Source organism: Enoplosus armatus, chromosome 5 (genome assembly GCF_043641665.1).
Source record: "Enoplosus armatus isolate fEnoArm2 chromosome 5, fEnoArm2.hap1, whole genome shotgun sequence".
NCBI lineage: Eukaryota > Metazoa > Chordata > Actinopteri > Centrarchiformes > Enoplosidae > Enoplosus > Enoplosus armatus.
The window spans coordinates 18,687,417-18,705,818 of NC_092184.1; the positions used below are offsets into that span (position 1 = coordinate 18,687,417).

The following is an 18,402-nucleotide window of genomic DNA, read 5'->3' on the forward strand; positions in this document are numbered from 1 at the left end:
CTAAAGCATTTTTACTTAGAAATAATGAAAAGGGGACAGCGAGCAAGAGCAGCTCTAAGTCTTTGTTAAGGGCTGTTAGCGATCCCAAAATGTGTCATTTTTCATGTTGCATGTCCGGTGTGCAGCAGTACTGCTTTAAGCTACAAGTTAGAGGAGGAACAGGCTGAATGCAGATGAAATATGTTGTGCCTGATATTTCAATGGATGTAGCCTGTTCTTGTTGTGACAGCTAAAAATACTGTAGTCTCAACACTGACACAGAGCTGATATTGAAGTCACAGCTAATCAAGAATAACTGCGGTGTTGTGAAGTGTCCTCACTAGAGAAATGATCTATCAAGCAGACAGACTAGCTGTCATTGTAATGTGAGAAAGATGCATATGAGAGATGTAATACCAAACAACCCCCCCCCCCCTATCTGTCTGTGCATCTGCTGCAGGAGCAGCTACTGATAAATTCACAAAGAGTCTGAAAGCTCCTGATCCATTTTAGTTCCGTCTGATAGAATAAAAAGACAGACAACTGTGTCCCAGCCCTCGAGAAGAGACGCCCGAGTCCCCTGCAGCCCCGGCTCTACTTGGATAGGTATAAATAGAGCTTTGCAGCACCTCCTCTCTTAAATCATTGTCCTCTCACTTAGTATTCTCCTTCCTCCTCCTACTCTTCTTTGTCTCATTTTCTTGCATCAAACCCCCTCTATCTCTCTCTCCGTCTATTTTGGCATTTGGCAGAGTTGAGGGGTAATTGTCTTTTGAGGCACGGTGTTGGGCAATCATGGGAGGTTATTTAATGTCATTTGTTTGATGACAGCACATGGACCCTTGTGGAGGAGAAGTAAGTGTCCTCCTGCTGCGCGTTAGCTTTTGAGTGACAGCTTTTGTGCGAAGAAATGAAGCGCCAATAAAATATGTAAAGATGTGTAGGAACAGAAGAGAGGAATAGACAAAGTGCAGCGATGTAAAATATGCTATTTGGAAGGGCAGTTTCAACTCATTAGCATGTTTTTCACCCCCTATCTTTCTGCTCCTCCATTTACATCTATTTATGCATCAAGGCGAGATTGAAATGTATCAAGGTGCTCGGGCCATGTTTGCGTAGGCTTCATGGATCCAAATTTTAAAAGAGGAGTTGCTCTTTGAAGCCACTGGGCCAGGAAGTGATGAGGAAGTTTGAGAGGGAGAGAGGGAGAGAGAGAGAGGGAGGGATGGCAAATGCTTTGATGTGCAGAAATAGATAACATTAAAGGCCCGCTGCTGACAAAAACACACTTTCTGGCCACAACACAAGGGTCGTCCTTACTGGATCGTACAACAACTTGGATGAATATGGAGCAGATGGTTGCAGATTGAAGAGTCTTTATCACAGAATGATTTGGGATATGATTTTGGAAAATGTAGGCCCACCCTGCATGAGAGGACAATACAATTCTGGGAGCCAGTTTTATTATTTATCCTCTTTTTTTTTTTTTTTTTTGGAATGAACCCCTGCATGGTTTCATATTTAACAGAGATGACAGTGAACAAATATTGTGGCTTTGCATGTTTTCTGTCTCTCTTGCTGTCAGAGAGACGGCAATAAATGTGCTCACTGAGATGTGTCACATGGCTCAGCCTGATACAGTACAGACCGCTGTAGTCAGAATATTAAAACTTTTTTTATTGGAAAATCTGCTTTGTGGATGTAAATTCTTCCTCTAGATGCAGTTAATGTGTACTATAAGTACCCTTGAGCAAGGCTGTTTAGTGGTATCTGCGGGCAGCTCTTAGGAGTGTCTGAATGAGTGTAATCCATCTTTCTCCTGCTACACTCCCTCAGGCTTTGCTGTGAATAATAATGCGTCTTTATGAGGCTGCATGAAGGGCTGCAAAAACTTAATGGGAGTTGGTAATGTTCAGCCATATCCAGTCTTCATACAAGGTTGGATGGTTAGAACGAGAGACATGTTTAGAGTAACCATAATCAGTATCTTTATAGAATCTTTCAGCTCATTGTTTTGATTGACTGCTGTTTTCAGTGAAAGAGATCTGATGAAACCCGCTGTGCACGACCTGACAGACAGACACAGTTAGCAGCTAGCTGGTGAACATCCATAGCTAGCTGCTCGCTCCATATATATCCTTTGTGAGTTGGTAGAGAAGCCAAAAAGCAGAGTGAATATTGGATTTACATTCATCAAGTTGCCAGAAACGCGACTCCAAATGAATGCTAATGTTGCTCCGCATCTGCTGCATGTGTAAAATAGGTAATTTGCTCACCATATCAACTTGAAAGATGAAAAGTTTATTATACATATTACAGCATACACATATTATACACATAACATATAGTTGTTTTGATGGCCGCCTTAGCAAACACATGCAGACTCGGTGCAACATTAGCGTTCATTTGGAGTCGTGTTGCAGAATCTGGGTCCGGAAAACTAAAATAACGAGCTAAATAATAATAATTCTCTGTGGGTTTGACACGTTCTCACAAGTAGTTATTAAATCCATTGTTAATATGAAAGATTCAGATTGGTCCAGCTTTCTACTAGGTTCATTCACGGTGCCAGTGAGATCGCCACCTGTTCCTGCTTCAGCTGTGTCTGAGACTCGTCAATCATCCCACAGAGAGCAGGACTGACAGCTGACACTCTTCATTCCACTTTAACTTCATACCCAAAATGGCTTACGAGATAAAACCTAATCAAATACACGTGGAAACAAGTTGGTGACGACTGCGGCCTCTTGGACCCACATGCAAGTGAAGATATTGAGTGGAAACCGACTAAAACATACTGAGAGTTTACTGAGGGAGGTCGACGCAGCAGAGTAATTGTATTGACAGTCCGAGGTGTTGAAGCTGCGGAGCTGGACGTTTCAGACAGTTGCTGCTGCTGGTGCGTGGAAGAAACTGGGACAAAATATTGGAGTGCTTGTTCCACTGGCCGTCTCAACATCTGGGCATCTGGATCGTTTCTCTTATTACAATATTACAAATCGTGTTGACAAAACAACAAAAAAACTGCTTTTTAATTTGTTTTTGCATTCCCAGTTTCCCAATGGGGATCATTAAAGTTTCTACTGATCTGTTTTGTGTCCCTTTTTTATTACAATATTTATTTATTAAAGTAAAGTTGGAACTTTTTTTCATCTGAACTGTCTTGTTTGCACCTCAGCTCTTATATCAGTCGACAGCTGTCACTCTCTTCTCAGTTGATGATTTGATTCATGTCTGTCTGCTTCGCACTAAACACGCAAAGGCCTAAGGACTGTTTTTTTTTTTTTACACCGTCTTGTTTCTTAAACTAAGGCACTGTACTAAAATGGGTCACTGGTGTGTTTCTGTTGGTTCTCCATATGACAAGAGCATTTATATTTTTTAATGAGACAGAGTCCCAAGACAACAACACAATTATTCACTTCCAGGCTTAAGAGATTAAAATGTTGTTTTATTTTCATTATATGGAAAGATGACAATGCCTGTGCCCCTTTTTTCTAATTAAAATAGGTCTTAGTTTCAATTACTCTGACAGAAAAGGCTTAAAGCGCCCTGCACATTGTAAAGGAAAGTAAAAGTGTAGGAAAAGACGTGAATTTAGGAATCAGCTAAGCTAAAGTTTTCTAGCACAAGTACATTCCACCAATCACCTGTTCCTCCGTTCATGACAGCAATAGAAATGGGGAAAAGTCTGGCTGAGTATCTAAGACGGTGTATTTCAGTTGTGTTTGTGCTGACAGCAGTCGTGATGAGGCTGGATCATGAGGGGTTTCATGCTCTGTGGTGTGCTGACTGACGGGTGTAATAAATCATATCAACAATAATGTCTGCCAGGGATTCTGACAGGATATTGCTTTTAAATGCTAAACCAGAAGCTCAAAGCGCTGCATTACCCTGTCTTTGAATATTATTGAGTTGATGAGGTCAACCTTTTTATTTGAAAAAACACAAAACGTGTCATGACTTTAAATTATTCCTACAGAAGCCAAACAATGTCAACGCTTTTCCTGTTTAGGTACCAGAGCCTTTCCCAGCGAAATTCCCAGTCCATCACAGAGATAATATAGACAAACACTCACATTCACACCTACAGGATATTTCCAGTTCACCTGACCTGTCTGTCACTCAAACTGGCTTCATATAATCACATACAAAACGACATATACTTAATATTTAATTAATTTAATGAATTATTAGCACACCATTTTCAACTACACGTTAACAAATGTTTGGCCATTGGGCAGCAGAAAAACGTCAAAATCATTCAGTCCGATAAACGGCCTCCACTCAGCTTCTCAGCTGAAAGTTGTTGTGGCTAACGAGTTAGCAAACAAATACCCTCTCAGCACACATCTAGTTGGCACAAAGTAACGTTAGCATTCAGTTGGGAGTCGTGTTCGTGGCCACGTGACGAATGTAAGTCCAATATTCACTCTTCATTTAGCTCTCTTTTGGTCTTCACCAACTCTTGAGGAGACTTTCTTAAGCTTGTAGTGTATCAGCTTCAGTACAGTATGGTTTGTATTTACTGATATTTCTGATTACCAGCAAAGGTTGCAGTGGAAAATATACTGCGTCCTAAAGATGACTTTAGTCCAATGTTCCTCTTTTTTGTCTTGTAAGATGTTTCGTAAATCCAGTTCTGTCTTTTGTCCATTTATATGAGATACTAGCACTTATCAGTCTGCCTTCTATTGTCATAATTTTGTTAATTTATTTGTATTAGTTTAAGTGCAGCTCAGTTGAAATGTATTTGTTGAACAGATGTAGAGCGTACATTTGTATTTTAAGAGACTTTTAAGAGACTTTTGTTGTTGTAATACAGGTAGACAACAATACCCTCCTAACAATTAGACTGTTATAGTAACATATATATAAATATATACCACAAAATAGTAATCAAGCACAAGACTTAATACAAAGCATGCAGCATTTATCTCGTTCATGTTTCGATGCCATAAATGCATTCGTTTATCATTCATATTTCCTCCACAGTAGACTTCAAAACTAAGGTGTTATTCACGGATTTTAAAATGAAAACCAGCCACCAGCCAGATATTAATAAAATATTCACAGTAGCTGTGACTCATCAAGCCTTTCGGTTTTATTCGACACTTAAGCAGTTACTCAGCTGGTTTTCCATCAGTCTATTGTATTATGAAAAGGAGCAGGGATTAGACTCACTTGCAAAAAAAAGTTGATCCTCTTGCCACCATGGCCTGTGAACAAAACCGTCACTTTCCTGCCAAGGATAGAAATGTTTGACACCGTCTTGCATCATGATGTGAGAATTACATAAAAAGCTGAAAACTGAGCTTGTTCCTATCTGACAGGCTTGTAGTCACTTTACAGTAAGAGATAAATCCATATAAAACAGTTACGTAATGTTATTGTGTCTTTCTCTTATGTACATTACAAATTTTTGTAGGCAAACCCGGACGTTAACATCGCCCTGGTTCCCTCGACAAAAAGCAAATGTGTTTTTTCCACAGGGTTTTGGGTTATTGCAGAACATAAGCTCTGTGGCAAACAAAAGTTTATGATACTTAAACATTTTGTTCAGCAAAATAATCTTCAGATATTAACACCACTTTTATGATTTATGAAGCGTAAATGGCAAAAGTTAAAAGCTAACGTGCTATAAAATGCTATAAACGAACTACACTGCGGTCACATGACAACGTATATATAGATAGATATAGATATAAAGTATAAACAAAACAAGGCTGTAAAGGCGGACTAGTGAGTAGATGACTTTCCGTGTTCGGCATGAAGATGTTAATGTCCGCAACAACCTCTGTAGTCTCATTTAGCCACTTGTGAGCAGCACGTAAAACCTTAAATATTCACGAGTGGGGTATCTACTGATGTATTTTGTGTGGTAGAACAAAAGGTGAAAGTCTCTTAAGCTTGTGTTAACCACAGACCTTATTTCAGGCATCTAACCAAAAACCCATTCAAAGAACCCATTGACTTCCAGACGAGGGAACTGGAAGCGTAAAAATGCTAACTAATTTTTGGGTTTTAGGACTCATTCCTGCAGCACTCTGTTCCCTGCTTGTAGTTTTCATAGAAGACAACAAAAGTGGGGTGCAGACTGTTTGGCATCCAGAACTGTATTCACTCGAAAGCTCTTGTGTCTTCATCACCTACTGTCTGAACAAGTTCTCTGCTTTGTTGACTCCTCACTCTTCGGTTTGTTTGCTTCTTTTTTATTTTATTTTCATGCTTCATTCGGTCTGCTTCTGCTGCTCGGCTGCATTTGAATCCCTGAGTCACCCTGCTCATAGAGCGGGGGGGGGGGGAGTGCAACATTTTCCTGGGACTCAGTGTCTGGACACAAAGACACAAACTCAAAAGAGTTGTGTTCTGTACTTACATACCTTCCTCTAGCTGTATGAAAGCTGATCTTTCCACAGTAGAACATTTTTCACTTGAGTAATATAGTTAATTATGTACCAGCGGCAATTGTCATCTGAATGTATTGACTTCATTTCTGGGTCTCTTTTGGCTCTTCTTTATATAATCAGATCACATCCCAGGGCTCAAACCTCATGAGAGCAGACTGGAGAGAATACTGCAGCGGGGGGAAAATGGCTCTATTGAGGGATGATTTTCAAGTATTATTTTGTCACTATCATGAATTAAATATTTTGTTTTAGCTGGATTGCGGGTGCTCATTACACACTGCATATTCGAGATAAAAATTACTGCTGGCTATATGAAAGTTTAATTTGGTTCATCTAGCTAATTGCTGTGTGATTGATTATATAATTACACAGTATTTGTTGCCTGGCTGTTGTAGTCACATAGTTCTTGTTGTAATTCCCTATCCGCGGTGATGCAGTGTGTTTCACAGCTGTCGATCTGTGGAGAATAATGTAGTCCTAGCTGAGTGTGTGTGTGTGTGTGTTGTAAGGTACATGGCCTGTGTGTTGCAGAGTTGGACTTTCTCTCTCCAGCCTCATACTTCCTGATATTTGTTCTGCTCCTCTGAGGTTACGCAATGCAGAGAGATGCTCCAGTTTCTCTCTGTAGCCTTGAATTCAGCAAACAGCGAACGCTTGACAAATACACGCTCAGTCTTAAAAAGAAGATGGATCTAGATCAGACGCATCAATTTTTAACTACATCTCTCATTAGTAAAACATGAAATATAAGACCCTTGTAGACACATGAAGTTTCTGCAGTGAGAGCAGAGCATTTTTGTAACCTGAAACTCTGGTGATGAAAAGTAAGGATTCTCCAGTTTTCTTTGCCTGATTTGTTGATGGACTGGCCTGTTTTATATGAAATAGTTTCGGGAATGATTTGCAAAAATTAAACTGAAGTTTACGTATAGTTTCTCTGAGTAATCACTTCATAATAAGCAATTTGATGAATGCCTTGATGTCTTCTAGCACAGGAAATTCAACTTATAAATTCTGCATGTCAGTCAAAATGGCATCAGGTGAAGTATTCAAGTTCCCACATAGGACCAAGTGTAACAGGTTATAAACCACCATCATTGTTCAGACACATTGAGAGATTTGGCTGTAAGGATGGCAGTGTGGGTCGGTCAGTCGATCCACCGCCTTTGTCCAGACTGAAATATCTCCACATCTACTAGATGGTTGCAAAGATAGTCATGATTCCTCGACCATGAATCATAAAGACTTCATCCTAATGTCTCGACAACTAATGGAAGGATTGTCAGTGACTGTTGTAGTGACTTTGGAGATCCTCTAACTTTACATTTAGTGCCACCTGGAGGTCAACATTTCATCATCCGTCAGTATGCAGCTGAATCAGGTGCTTCTCAGCTCGAAACAAAGAGACTGGAGCACGCTGGTTAATTTGCAGCCTTAAATAGTGCAAACAGCCAACGAACGTTTCAACAGAGTCAGAGTCATTTATCCAACACTTTGTCATCAAATACCTGTAAAACTAATGACATTCCCATCAGCGACAGCTGTTCTTTGTGTTTAGTGCTAATTGTTAGCATGCTAACAAGCTAAACTAAGATGGTGAACATGCTAAACAATATACCTGCTAAAAATCAGCATGTTGGCAGTGTCATTGTGAGCATGTTAGCATGCTGATTTTAGCATTTTGCAAACACCAAAGTACAGCCTCACAGAGCCACTAACGTGGCATAATGTAAAATAGTTACCAAGGAACTGGTAAGGAACAAATGAGTAACTGTCCTGGTAAGTGATGAATAGATTGAGCTAATGAGTACTTCCTGAATAACATATGATAAATGTACAGTATGTATAGTAGATAATAAGTTAATTGAGAACAGACTACAAGTTGAGGCATGTAGAGTTTAGTTCATAGAAACTTTATCTGTGAATCTACGATCTGCCCTCATTCTTTCTTTTGTTTTTCAAATTGGAATCAATGGCCGTTGATGCATTGACTCGCAGTCTGCAACGTGTTTCAGCTGCAAACGTCTACGTGCGAAGTAAAGTTCAGAAAGCTGTCGGTTGTGCCAGTTGACTTTGGTAACTGCAAACAGATTCCCCATCATATTTTGGGGTCAACTTGATAACGAGAGAAGCTGTTTGTTTTTTTTATGATAGACAAGCAATCTGCTCTAATCAGTGTCAAGAGATATGGTCATCCCTCACATGAAGTGTGATGTGCATGTGTTATCAAGAAGGTTAGCGAAAGAAGACTGGCTGGCAGTGGGTTGTTTTGGGTTTGCTATTAGAGTCAGCACAAGTCCGTTTTGTAGTTGGAGAAGGTCCAGTGACAAAATGAAAATCCAGGGTTCAAAGTTTAAAATGCTTTCTCAACGTTATAAGTCCACCACTCAACCTAACTGTACTTCACTTTGAACACTGCGCAATATTCTTGGAAATCATTCTCGTTGAGTGTCGTTTCCAAGCTGCAGCTCAGATTCAAGCAAAAGAAAAGAGGCAGAAGTGTCTGAAGATGCTGTGCGGTCATGTTTCAAAATGCAGAAGCACCGAGGCTTCACTGCTCAAACTCGTCCAGATACGATGTTATTGATAACCAATCTGTGTCCCCTTTTTTTTTATGAGACACATTTATCCTGGCTGAGCCCCTGCAGAGATATTCTCCTTATTTGTGAGCAAGGGTTTTCATGAGAGAGTGATTAAGCAAATGCTATCTGTATCTATTCTCCGTTCCACAGCGGGGGGTGCTATCACTCTGACTGAGGGAGGCAAAATGGTGATAAACAGCCCAGATGAGGAAGTAAGTGGATTATAAGATGGATCGTCTCTCTGCAGCATGATGGGACTCTTTGGGCAAATATTGATACTGTGTGTGCTGGGAACAGGTGCGGGGTGGGGGCGTGAAAACACACACACACACACACACACACACACACACACACACACACACACACTCTCTCTCTCTCTCTGTCTCTCTCTGTGTATAGTACCGTGTGCTAATTGCTCTCACGTTACATAGCTACTGTAGCCATGGCAACACATACTGATCGTTATAAAGGAGCCGTAGAACTATTTCAGGCAAACCGCTGAGTGTCCATATCAGCTTCTCACGGCGTTCACACACCTTTTCTCACCTCTTCCTGTGATAGGGTGTGTGTGTGTTCTTGCTCGTCTTCCTCTGTTACGCCACTTTACATGTATTACATTCAAAACACTGAGAAGTCTGCTTTCAGAGATCAGAGATTTAGGTTTGATGCTTTTACAAAAAAAGCTTTGCATTGTGTATATTCACAAGTTTCATATTTTTTCTCTTAGAGATTCTAAGAACTTTTCTTAGAGGGGGCGGGGGTCAGAGAAGGGGGAGGGTTATGCATTTTTAATATAAAATTTCTGCCCAAGGCAATGTTTGCTCTTTGCTTAGAGGCCACACAATGAGTGGGTTATAAAGAAAGTATTGATTTTTATAGAATAAAATATAAGATTCATCTTCTCCTCCCACTCCAATCATTTTTATACAGTCCCTTAGTGTGAAACGTTTCCTTCACACGTGTGTTTCAATTGTATTTTGGTGTGCAGGGTGAGTCATCACTACCCTTCAAACTAGTTTTGTGTGTGCGAGCAGCTGAACAATCTGGCAGTTGAAGTGAACTCCTGCAGTATTACAACCTGCCGCTCAAATGAGTCACTCATAAGCAGTAAGTGGCTGATAAACTGGTGAAATGGAGCGCTCAGTTTACTGCTGTTATCAAACGGCTGACGGCTCAAGCTCTGCCAGGGTTGCAGGTTCACAGGAGCTTGTTGAACTTAGCTGCTGGTTGATTGAAACGAGGAGACCCAAACGCCTTTGGAGCATTTTAGCTTTTTCCTGGATTCAGGGGAATACACTGGAAAACCCTCATAACTCCAGCTATTGATCTTTCTTAAGCTTTACCTGAAGGACTACATACTGCTCAGTCACGGTCCGGCTACAAACAAGACTGTTTTTCTGGGTTCTTAAAAAGTTGGCAGCACACGTTTTCGTCCAACAACAACAGTTTGTAGAATCACGAGTTGTTGTGGAGTAGCTAAATCGTTACACTGCTGCTTTGTTTTTCTAGTAATGCCCTGTTTATCATCACCACCCACTTCCTTTTGTAATACGAGGCCGAGTTTGCCACGTAAACCTTCTGCAGGCTGCAATATAACTCAACTCACCCACTGGAGGAAGTCATATAACGAAGCTAGCAGGCTGTTTTATAACATTTCTTAATCTGTGTAGAGAAATTCTCTTTTTACTCTCTGAGAGGTCAGAGGGCAGCTTCAGATCTGAGCTAGATTTACTGTTATGACTTGCTCAATTACACTTCTGCCCGTCTTCCTATCTGAGCTTCTTATTAAAGGTTTGTCTCATTAATCACCGACTCTGCAGCCCGACTGACTGCACTTTAATGCTTTAAACACTTGAGCACAGCAGTGGCAAACTGTCATGTGAGTGATCTTATAGATTATACACTTTATTGATTTACTTACTTTCTTAATGATTATTCATTTGCTGTTGTAAACCTTTTTCTCCATAAATGTTGATTCGTATGCTTCCCTATAGACCAGTGATTCCCAGGCTTTTTCTCAAGGGACCCTATTTTACCATTTTACATACGCTGACGACCCCCACTGCCCCCCTCCCACATACAATTACAAAAAAGGAGAAAAGGTACCCTACTTCTTTTGTATATATTTAATAATATATATATTTCATTATATTCATTGCATAAAAACAATAACAGCACAGAACAATTAACTGTACAATGAACCTAAATAGTAAACTTAATACCTGCAGGAAGATTGTGTAAAACTAGCAATTTGTATAAAATTCTGAATAGACTATTTCCTGTGGATATTGCAATGTATCAGACACAAGATGTGTTTTAGGAACATAATTCTACGTCTGTATTATGACTCTCTTTGAATTTCACTATCATACATTCGTTATAATAGTCCAAGCAGCCTGCCTTTATAATCAATAAATAAAGATATAAACTTAAACCCTAAATTTAGTTGTCTGCTTCACTGAAATTAATTAAATGCATGTATATTATATTTTGTTATGTTGGATGCATCATCCGATTATAAACATTTCCTGTCAGGGTGCCAGTAAAATCCTTAATAAAAATGTGACACCACATCGCCATAACATCTTTGTTAATTGTCAGAAGATGTCAGGTCGCCAGGTGCGCAGATAAACAGCCTCCCGGACAAAGCATTGCTCGGCTCGCTTGCTCGATCTCGCACACTCAGCAGTTTCAACAAAAGACTTTCAGCTGCAGTTAAGAAGAGGCATTTCACACTCTAACTGTCTGTAGGTGCACTCTCTCCAGGCTTAGTCAGCCTTTCATGTGCGTCTAACTTCTTTCACTTACATTATTGAAGTGTTACCAGTGTGGAGACAGAGATGTAATATGGTGGTCACGTGTTTACGCTGCTAAATTAAATTATCCATTTGCTCGAGTTTCATGTTTAAGTTATGATGTTCCAAATGGATAAACCGACCGCTGAAACTCTGCTCACTCTCCACTCTCTGCTTTCCTTTTGTGATTACATGCTTTTTATGCCGTTGGTCTGTTTCATCCTCCTTAAATCCAGTACATTTAAAACACAATGTGCAGAAATGCATATCAAAGTATTCACATGCTTAAATGTGTGTGTGTGTGTGTGTGTGTGTGTGTGTGTGTGTGTGTGTGTGTGTGTGTGGCATGTCTACAGAAAGAGACTCATCCTGCCCCTCCACTGGGTTAAATTGATGATGCCAATAGCTTAAGTAGCGTTGCTGTTTCCTTCCATCCAGCTGTATTGATCCTCCCTCCTCAGGGTGGCCATCTCAAATTAGCAAATGGATCACAGCACCTTGTGAAGCAATTAATTTAGCCCGGGAGGATCTCTTCGTTCTGTTTGTTGGTCCATGTGGGAATATAGATAAAGGGACTAATGTGGGTTATTATCAGCTGCTTAGAAGAAATTGATTCACATGGTTTGCCAGAGCCCAGGGCATATGAGCCGTTCGTTGCCGGAGAATAACAAGCAACATCGTGCAGGACGATAGCCCTAAATACATGAATACTAATGGCAGCAAGCACTGTAGAGAATGCCATGTACGCTGAATAGTAATGCCACCAAGTTATACGTTCGGTCTGGACGATAAACCACATTTTTAAAGGGTGAGGTTGGGCAGAGCTATGCTGGGGATAAGGTGAGGTCACCAATGTCAACATACTGGACCAATAGGAGGGATAAAGGTTATCATAAAAACTGCTAATAGAAGCCTAATCGAGCATATATGTGAAAAGACCTGTGTGGGTAGATCATGGGTGTCTAGGGCCTTTAAAAATTATGACATAGTAGATCTCTTTTGATAGATAAATCATCTAAATGTGATATGATTGAATTGAGAGGAGCTACAACAACCAATGGCATCTAATCAGATAATCAGATTATAAGGATGTGGATCAGTTCATAACGTAGTCTATAAAACTTTCCCATCAAAATTTCTTAGAGCCCAAGGTGACATCTTCATGCCCAAAACTTTAAGTAACTCAGTTGATACACTACATTGATACGAAACCAGCGGATGTTTGGCAGTTTTGCTTGATAAACATTCATTTTCTGGCGCAGTCGTTTCAGAATCATCCTGTAATTAATCCAGTCAAAACTATACACTCAGTGGCCACTTTATTAGGTACACCTGTAAAATCTAATGAATCCAATACAACAGATCTGCCATAAATTCTACCTTTACAAAGATAATGATGTTCAGTTTTGATTGACACTATCAGAGAGGTGTTAATTGATATTTATTATTGAGGTTGTAGTTTGCTGAGGTGTTGAACTGCATTATACTGAGAATGTTTTGTCCACCCCACAAGGGGGGAAAAATACTAGAAACACATTTCAATATAATGCAGCCCAGTACAACACCACGACTAACCATGACCTCAGTAATAAACATATAAACATATAGTTACTCATATTGTTCAGCTCTGTTATAAGTCCCGTTGTGCTCCTCCTTGTGCTTTGTTAGCACTCATTCTGTGCAGCCTGGATGCACACTGAGAAATCAGGAGTGACAGATGAAGAAGGTCATGAGCTGGACTCTAATGCTTCCTCTAACGGAGACGAAACCAACGTTGCTGTTCTCTGAAGGTTGATAAACTCAATCCCCGGTGCCGTTTGAGTGGAGATAAGAGCAGCAGACTGTGATCGGTGGCCTGCTGGGGTTGTTGGGGGCTGCTGTGCTTCAGAGCAAAGAGAGAAAGTTTGATAGAGGCATCGCGAGGTAAAACCTGAGAGAGATTAGCACTAATGAGCTGTGACTCAGTCATGGAGAGAGCGGACTGTTAATGACGCTCTGTTGTTCTGCCGCTCACTGTTTCTCTCTCTCTCTCTCTCACACATATATATACATTCACAAGCACCATCTATAACCACCAGGGGAGTTGATATGAGCATCATTACCATCCCTCTGTTCACCCTCTCTCCAGCCTGGGTTTTTGTTTTTCTCTGGGTTTTTATTAAAACTGTTATCCGAATGCATTTAAATCGGACGGCTGCAGCTGCAGATACCTGAAGTGGTTTCAGTCAATTTGCCAAAAAATAAGAGGCATCAGGATTATAGACGTTCTTAAGCCTAAGAAGGCTCTGAAAGCCAAGCAAAAGGCAACACGGTGTCAGGCAGTAAGCTGCGTAAGCTAGACTTTGTCCTCTTTCACCTTCAGCATCTATACCGGAATGTTTTCCTCCAAATATGATCAATTATTGATGGGGGAAAACCAGCACGAAGGAGGCTGTCAGGGTGCATTTTTTTTATTGCTGCATGACGGGGGAAACCTTGTTTGGGGATGAAATGCAAGTGTGTGTGTGTGTGTGTGTGTGTGTGCAGGAGGCATGTGTACATTCATACTGTAGTCTATATGTGTGTGAAACAGTGGAGAAAATGGAGCCAGAGAGAGGGAGAAATATTCAGTCCTGCAACAACTTATTCTGAGTGAAAATGTAATAAAATAAAAGAGATGAGCAGAGGGTGTAAAAAAAAAAAAAAAAAAAAAGGAAGCTGAGAGCAATAAAAGAAGTAGCACACATAGAAGTTGGACATCTTATACACTTTCTTGCTCTCCAGTGTTTTAAGAATCCTGTTCTTGGGACCAGGTTGACATTTTGGGCTTTCATTGTAAAAATGGGCAAAAAAGTGACAAGACAGTGTAAAGGACAACATGACAGTGGGTTAGATAATAATGTTTTTGTTCTGTCTCTCTCGTTGACTCGTCCTGTTTTTATTTATTTTCTCTGTTATTTCAGTTTTTCACAGACCCGTGTGCCAGCAGCCCCTGTCTCCATGGAAACTGCAGCCGGAGCGACGGTGGGAAGGAGGGGGAGCCGGCCTACACCTGTGAATGCACCGAAGGCTACGAGGGGGAGAGGTGTGATCAAATCCTATTGGACCTTCCGGCTGCCGACTGGGATCCCGCCACACCGTCCGCTCCTGAACTGGCTACCCCCGTCGCCTCCACCACCGCAGCCGCCACTCAGCCACCACAGCCAACCACCATCCCCTCCACCACGCCGTCACCTCCCACCCTGCAGCCATGGCAACCCAAACCCGGGCAGAGGCTGCTGGTGGTGCTGTGGGAGGCAGACAGGGTGAGATAACTTCCACGCTAAATTTAAGCTCCTGTGGGTTTTATCTTTAAAATGTGTGAAAAGTGAACACATGTTGTGTGTTGGTGTGTGTGTGTGTGTGTGTGTGTGTGTGTGTGTGTGTGTTTCAGGTGACGGAGGGTCTGCACTGTGTGAGTCCTGAGCTGTGTGAGCTGACATCAGGAACTCTGACTCTGTCTCTGGAGGTGCCTGAAGAGACAGCTGTAAAGTAAGAGTAACATGAAGTACCTTTATGACTGACTGCTTTCCCCTTAAAATCAGGGCTGGATTAACCAGCTAGGGCCCCCCGGAGCAAATTATAGCTTTGGGTCCCTATTATGCCCAGTTTCTCTCACTTCTCTCTCTCTTGCATTATATCTGTCATGTTGCCTTTAACTACCCACCAGTTGCAGTTTGCACAGCAGACTACAGATGGCAGCTTTATTATATTTTGCCCAGGGACCCAGAAACCAACAAGACAACTTCTGTTGAACACTATCCTGCTACAGGTTTAGTTTGTGGTAATTTGGTATTAAAACTAGAATTTGACTCAGGGCCTTGCCTTAAAGGAATAGTCCACCAGAAATCTATCTTCTGTGTTTCAAATACTTCCTGTTAACTTGAAAGGTGGCTCTGAGTCTAACTTCAGTACAACTTTTCAACAATAAGTGATCAGATTAATGGGTCAATAACTATAATCCAATACGTTATTCTGAAATGGTACTTTTACTTTTGGTATCTTAAGATAAATACTATACTAAATACTATATTCTGAATGCAGGTCTTTTACATGTAATAGAATATTTCTACACTGTGGTATTGCTGCTTTTACTTCAGTATAAGATCTGAGTACTTCTTCCACCACTGATTAACAGTATTAGATTCAAATAGCACAAAACAAAAAAGTGCTCAAGTGTATCAATCAGGAAGTGTTTTCACTTATGCCTGATTGACTGACTGTGTGATACACTTGTCGGGTGTTACACCTTTATCATTTCTATTATTATGTGGAACAGCAAAGCTACTCCAACCTGAGCAGAGGTGTAATCAGCCAGAATCAGTGAAAACAGCTGTGTGGGTGTTCAGGGCCTTTTAAAAGATATTCCTTTTTGTGAAAATCTCCCAGTGGAGTTCTTTCCTTATGTTGTGTTGACAAGTAGGAAATATCTTAGCTGTCAGATGTCTCGTACTCGTACTTACAGCCTGACCCATTTCACGTGCAGCTGACATGAAACTTTCAACCAGAAGTGGTCAGTGATACTGTGGTTTTCAGCGTGGTGTTAGGTAAGGACATAAGCTTGCAGAATATGACCTAAAAACTGCCTTAATTAATAAAGTCCACCCTGCTTTTTCGATCCTAATCAGCAAGAATAACAACAAAGCAATGCTGCACAGTGTCACATTGTCTGCATAATCACCATAAAGACATTACAATACAATCTACTTTGCACAGCATTATATCTGCATACTTTCCCTGCAGCAACTTTTATTGGCAACATAACAGAGCTGGTAGCTTTTACAACCATTCTTTTGAATCTCCTCATGACCCACCTCTGGGACCTGAGACAGTATAGTACCTGTATTACAACACTCCAGGTGTACTCCATCTTCTCAGAGCATGTTTGCTCATAAACAGTATTACAATAGCTCTGTAAATAAGGGTCAATTAATAATGCAGAAGCAATGGTCAAGGTGAATGTTGGATGTCCTTGATGTTGTCCCTCATTATAGATGGTAGGCACGACTCAGGGCCCCGATCACGATCGCAGACTGGGAGCTGCGAGTTAATCAACCGCTGCTGCTTTGTTTTCATACTGTATAATTACTCACGACACCTGAACGCACACCCAGATGCAGGCAGTGAAGGACACTTATATACAAACATGCACACACCACTTGGAGATGAAGCAGTGATCCAAAAGTGACATCGATTTAGAGAGGCTGATAATAACGTAATAAAGCTCTTGTATCCCAGAGGGGCTGGAGAGAGAGAGTCACACTGCTGCAGATACTCTGTGTGTGCAAACAATTACAGCTACAAGCATTTTATGTAACAATATCAACAACTCTGATGCAGAGTAGTACTCATGGGAATATTTTAAATAATAACAGTCTAATTAATGTAATTGCACTGAAATAATAATGAATTAAGTCCATGATAACTGACTGGCCACTAAATCAGAAAATAAAGAAAGAAAATACCAACAAAATAAAATTAAGTGAAGCCTCCCACTTTGCTAACACATATAAAATATGGACCATCATTTTGAATAACTATCCCTCAATATACACCCGATGGCTCATAGTGGTCCCCCAGATATCTGAGCTCCTCATGTTGTCCCTCGGGCTGAGCCCAGACACCCAACGAAAGGAACACTCATTTCAGCTGCTGGTAGCCTGTCCACCGTCTTGTTATCTCGGTCACCGCTCACATCTTCACCTTCAGGCTAAGCTTCCTCCTCGCCGCAACATTTTGGGACAGTCGTCATGCCGATCCACCTGTGACGCTCCAACTTGCCCTCGCTCATGAACACGACCTAAAATATGTCCTTTTATATCACGAGCTGTGCCCGGCAGGCCTTTTCTGAAGGTCTGAAGTTGGCTCATGTGAGGAGCAATGTCAAGTTTTATCTTTTATGGCTCTAAATGGTCACTTTAAAAAAGGAAAAAAAGAAGAAAAGTCTTAAATATTAGCTCTTGATAAAGATGAATTAATTACCATTTTATCTCTTTTATACAGGCATATGGGGCAAATTTGCCACCAGTATTTCATTTTCTAATAACAAATCAAACAGCCTGTGGCTAACACTCGTGTGTGTTACCCCTTGTGTGATGCCAACCACCTAAATTCTTTACATTTAAGTGTTTAACACACGCAATGCATCCACTGTTTATAATCTTCTTTTTCACCGAAAAGCACTTTCACCTGCGTCTCTTTGTATGAAAAGTACCGTAGCGGTAATAATAACAATTATTGTTATTGCAAGCAGTCATTACAGGCGCACAAAGGCATGGGCTGAGAGGACAATCACTGATGTTTTATTTGCTTGTTGTTAATAGGAGAATGATTATTTCAGGTGTGGGAGTGAGGTTAGAGGGGTGCTGAGAAGCATTTAACTGGTGAGGAGCCTCATTGAAACTGTTCAGCGTCTCTCTTACAGCCCTGGTTGACAGGTCTCTTTCATGAGGACTTCTTTCGGTGTGGTAACTCGACTCGGCTCTGGTGTTTGCCGTCTGCTCAGCAGGCTGGTAGCTGTTGGAGCTCAGCGTCCCCAGCAGGAGACTGGCTGCTCTGCTCAGATGTTTACAGACGCTGTTATGAGCCTCCTCAAGATCATCCTTCTGGCTCCACGAT

The 18,402-nt window shown here is 41.0% G+C and overlaps 1 protein-coding gene across 1 annotated transcript in view; it reads left to right on the forward strand.

Moving 5' to 3' along the window:
- Positions 1 to 18,402, forward strand: part of dner (delta/notch-like EGF repeat containing) — a 55,929-nt gene that overhangs the window by 16,043 nt on the left and 21,484 nt on the right. The window contains exons 2-3 of the mRNA XM_070906459.1: positions 14,709 to 15,050; positions 15,179 to 15,276. Coding sequence (XP_070762560.1) covers positions 14,709 to 15,050; positions 15,179 to 15,276 — 440 coding nt within the window. The remainder of the gene's footprint in view (positions 1 to 14,708; positions 15,051 to 15,178; positions 15,277 to 18,402) is intronic.